Raw genomic sequence first — 5,000 nt, 5'->3', positions numbered from 1 at the left:
GTCCAATAAAAGGCGAAAAACATCAGAGTTTAGTGTCCAAAGGAAAGTCATTCATGTACAACACACTGTGTATGGAGCAAATATTGAGAATATACAGTATAATACACAGTATAATACACAGTATAATATACAGTATAATGTGTCCTCAAAGTTATCATACATGTGTACATATACATATATATATATATACATACATGTATGTAGATGTAGAAAGCGCAGCCCTGAAGGTCAGGTTTCTCATCAATGTCATAAGTTAGCAGATAAAGTCATGACATGTAACTATGTAACTGACAACATCCATCCTCAAACAGTCCGAAATCAGGACAATAAGGCGGAAGTATGTTGATAACACATGTATTATTATTATTATTATTATTATTATTATTATTATTGTTATTTCATAACACTCAACACAAATCAGAGCTCTGACTTTCAAACGAGGTGGAAAAAGCAGTATCTTTAGAAACCAGTCGACAAAACAATGGCCGTGAAGAACAGTGAAGAAAGTCTGAAATCACGGCGCGAGTGGCCGCGGCAGATAAGACCGAGCCTGGAGCCCACTATAAACAAACACACACACACACACACACACACACACGAGGGACCATCTGGAAAAGTGGAGTCGGGTGAAATCGTGCGTGACGGTGGGAGACGTGAGTCGTGATTGAGACACGAGCAGGTTTGAGTAACACAAGTGATTCACAACAACTCACAGCGCAAGTATGTGTGTGTGTGTGTGTGTGTGTGTGTGTGTGTAGAGTGGGTCAAATAAGGCCAAATAAACACGAACATCATTGTTTCACTGAACTTCAAGAATCGTAGAGAAATCCAAGATATTTCTTTTTAACACATGGATAAAGTTCACTTGTAAGATCCTGATGACAAAAGTAAAAACAACACAAAACCACATGATACTACATTTACTATGTCCTTCAGGTGGTAGAACAATAAAAAGTACAGTTTTTGTATAATGCTGTAAGTATGAAGTCAAACTTAAACAACATAAACAAGTACAAATACAAGTAAAGGGTGATGTTAAAGGGATAGTTCTGACTTTACTGTAATGATTCAAAAAGACTGAGCCACCGAACAGATGACGAACAAAGAAATGAATCCAGAAAAGGACACAGCAGCTGCTGGTCTACTAGTCTACTAGTCTACTCAGTCTACTGGTCTACTGGTCTACTCAGTCTACTGGTCTACTGGTCTACTCAGTCTACTGGTCTACTACTGGTCTACTCAGTCTGCTGGTCTACTGGTCTAGTCTGGTGGTCTACTACTGGTCTACTGGTCTACTGGTCTACTAGTCTACTCAGTCTACTAGTCTACTCTGGTCTACTCAGTCTACTGGTCTACTGGTCTACTCAGTCTACTAGTCTACTGGTCTCAGTCTACTGGTCTACTGGTCTACTGGTCTCTACTCAGCTCACTGGTCTACTGGTCTACTGGTCTGCTCTACTGGTCTACTCAGTCTACTGGTCTACTCAGTCTACTCAGTCTCGGTCTACTCAGTCTACTGGTCTACTGGTCTACTCAGCAGTACTCAGGTCTACTCTACTCAGTCTACTGGTCTACTGGTCTACTGGTCTACTCAGTCTACTGGGTCTACCAGTCACTGGTCTACTGGTCTACTGGTCTACTGGTCTACTCAGTCTACTGGTCTACTGGTCTACTCAGTCTACTAGTCTACTGGTCTACTCAGTCTACTGGTCTACTGGTCTACTGGTCTACTCAGTCTACTGGTCTACTGGTCTCTCACTGGTCTACTGGTCTACTGGTCTACTGGGTCTACTCAGTCTACTCAGTCTACTGGTACTGGTCTACTCAGTCTACTGTCTACTGGTCTCTACTGGTCTACTGGTCTACTCAGTCTACTGGTCTACTCAGTCTACTGGTCTGGTCTCTCTACTGGTCTACTCAGTCTACTGGTCTACTGGTCTACTCAGTCTACTGGTCTACTGGTCTACTCAGTCTACTGGTCTACTCAGTGTCCAGTCACGTTGCACCAACAATGGTGGACTCACTGTGACTGTAGACACACATTTACAGAAGGTCCTACAACAACAACAACAACAACAACAACAACAACAACACACCTTTATTTGAACTTTTTTCATACAAAGTTCATTTTCTATGAAGTCAAACTAAGATAAATCTGCTGTTTTCAAACTAAAATCTTATGTTTATGCTGTGACGTCAATCACACGCACGAGTCTAACCAACGTTCTCTTTTGACTGAAGTGAAACTTTAAAAAAGTCTTTTACTACATTTTGCTGCTTCCGTTTATCTCTCCATCAATTTAACTGATGGAGAGATAAACACAGATATTATATTGATTGGTTTGTTTATTTTACGCAACAAAACAAAATCTATAATACTATAATACTGATTATTGTTTGATTTGTTCTTATTACATTCTGACTGAACATTTCCATAATAAACTATTATAAAGTTTATAACATTGTCAGCTGTGAAGCTAAAGATCCTCTGATGGTTCGATCGCGCGCCTCATGAAGGCCTCGCGCGCCTGCACTGATCAGGCCTCGCGCGCCTGCACTGATCAGGCCTCGCGCGCCTGCACTGATCAGGCCTCGCGCGCCTGCACTGATCAGGCCTCGCGCGCCTGCACTGATCAGGCCTCGCGCGCCTGCACTGATCAGGCCTCGCGCTGCATTTCAATTTAAACTATCCTTTAATCCTCATGTAGACCAGTCATTCTGGTCATAAATCATACTTTTACTTTCTGTTCTATATTAATTCCATTTTCCAAATCGTGTTTTTTTTGATTTCCTGAATGGTAGAAATAATAAGAAATAATTGTGATTCATTTATCAAACATTTATCTCGTGTCTGTTTGAAACGATATGAAACTTATTTGCTAAATAAAAACTAACAGAAAAGCGTTTATTTACGAACGTGCTCGTGATTTAATGTAAACAGTGGATTCTCGTGAGGTTTAAGAATGTTAAGTTAAGTTAAGTGAAAACGTACTTTATTATTCAATGATATCAGAATATATTCAATCATTTAGTGTTGATTTCATGAGACGCAGCTTCACGCTCTGAGTGTTTGTGTGACTTCACTTCCCAATTTAGAGAGAGAGAGAGAGAGAGAGAGAGAGAGAGAGAGAGAGAGAGAGACTTATCATCCGGTTATGGTCTGCGAGTAAAAAAAAGTGTAAGTGCAATGGTTTGCGCCATAGAGCCAATGCAGCGGTGCATGAATTGAAGGCTGGTTAGAAGAAGAGTCGATTAGAGTTTCGAGTGAGAAAAGCGACTAAATGAGCGAGAATCTGCTGTGATGGACTGTACGATCAAGGTGAGTGACTTTGATGCGTTTGCGTGTGTGTGAGCGCGCGCTGAGTGACACGGGCTCGCAGCTCCCCACTCTTTCCTTCTTGTACAAAATTTCCTCTTCCTTCCCGTTCGTGGTTGAATGTCGGTTCTATAATAACACAAGTAACCGCTGCTTATTTGCACTCACATCTAAACTCCAACGGGCCGCCGCCGAACGCGCACCTTTCGCTTCCCCGCGCACACAATTCTGCGTTCAAACGAGTTCACGGAACCGAACCGAACACCGTGATACATGAGAGAGAAATGATTGAACACACAACAGCGTCACTCTGACAAGCTGCGATGATGGCGCTGATGAAGTTACCGCGCAGAGGGCAGGTGTCCCTGAAGGCACCACGGATCTGTTTGGATACCGAGACTTTTCATCACATGACTGCACGGTATTTTACGTTTTATTCACGTTCACCTTCTTCTGTTCATGTTGCAGAAATGAATGTTCACGTGAAATATCCACGTTTCTTTAACGTGAGAGTTGCTGTTGGTGTTGAAGGCCTCACATGACAAACGTTATTTCTGCAACACAATCTTCAGCCTGCTGGATAAAAACAAAGACTTCGTTGAGGAACTCATATTTTTGCTCATTTCTCTATTGTTTCACTTCATTAATATTGTGATGTGATTGTGATGCACTTTTGTGAGGCGGGTTGTTGTTGAGCGTGATTCAAAATAAAACTAACTTCATCTCAATAGAAATGTCTTTTATGCTGAAATTCTTGAAATGTCGCTTGAGCGCAGTTTGGATTACATGATCCTCATAACCTGCACTCTACCGCAGCAGAGAGTGTGTGTGTGTGTGTGTGTGTGTGTGTGTGTTTAAGGTTATTTTAAGTATAATTTATAGCTGCGGAACGGGAGCACTTGTCAGGTGTCGTTATCTGAACTCAACAGGCTTCCTGTCTCAAACCTCAGACTTTCCGCGCACATTTCCGCACCCTGGACAAAAAAAAAAAAAAGTCCAACAAAAGCTTGACAATAGGAAAACGCAGCGTTTCAACTTTATGATACAAGCTGTTACATGTTTACGGCCTTTTCTGGCATAAACACTGACCTTGTCGGGACCAGTACTCCTCATGGAGACCAAAACCTGGTGGTAAACAGGCAGAACCTCATTTCTGAGAAACTTGTTAAGTTTAGATTGAAGCTAAGATTTGAATTGTGGTTACTTTCAGGTCCAGGTTCAGGGCCATTAACAGCTTATGGTTCGGTTCGAGTCTAAATTAATGCAAGTCAATGTAACAGGATACGTTGACTGTGTGTGCGCGTGCGTGCGTGCGTGCGTGCGTGCCACCAGCCCGAGCCTGAGCTGTGAAAACCGCACCGTTATTTGTGCAGCAGCAGAACAGAAGCTCCAGCTGCTTCAGGTCTTTGCAAAATCAGCTCGACTGAACTTTTACTTCTGCTTTGTGTCACTTGCCTCAGACATGAAGGACAGGGAGGAGGACAGTGTCTTTGCACAACTTCATCATCTCTGGACTGTGAATGTGTGTGTGTGTGTGTGTGTGTGTGTGTGTGTGTGTTCCATAGATTTTGTTGGACTGTGTTACTTTAAGCACGTGCATGTGGGGATGTTTTTGTGGTAGACATCAATGCGAACACAAGCTCAGTAAAAACAACAGCTACAAACACAGAGAAACAAGAAAGGT

The 5,000-nt window shown here is 42.2% G+C and overlaps 1 protein-coding gene across 1 annotated transcript in view; it reads left to right on the top strand.

Moving 5' to 3' along the window:
* The first annotated feature begins 3,151 nt into the window (after nucleotides 1-3,151).
* The window catches only part of LOC122762040 (Friend leukemia integration 1 transcription factor-like), a 14,258-nt gene continuing 12,409 nt past the window's right edge, over nucleotides 3,152-5,000 (top strand). The window contains exon 1 of the mRNA XM_044017203.1: nucleotides 3,152-3,319. Within this exon, the coding sequence (XP_043873138.1) occupies nucleotides 3,302-3,319 (18 nt within the window). The 5' untranslated portion in view covers nucleotides 3,152-3,301. The remainder of the gene's footprint in view (nucleotides 3,320-5,000) is intronic.

Source organism: Solea senegalensis, unplaced genomic scaffold, assembly GCF_019176455.1.
Source record: "Solea senegalensis isolate Sse05_10M unplaced genomic scaffold, IFAPA_SoseM_1 scf7180000015185, whole genome shotgun sequence".
NCBI classification, from domain to species: Eukaryota; Metazoa; Chordata; class Actinopteri; order Pleuronectiformes; family Soleidae; genus Solea; species Solea senegalensis.
This window is presented reverse-complemented; position numbering and strand designations above follow the sequence as displayed.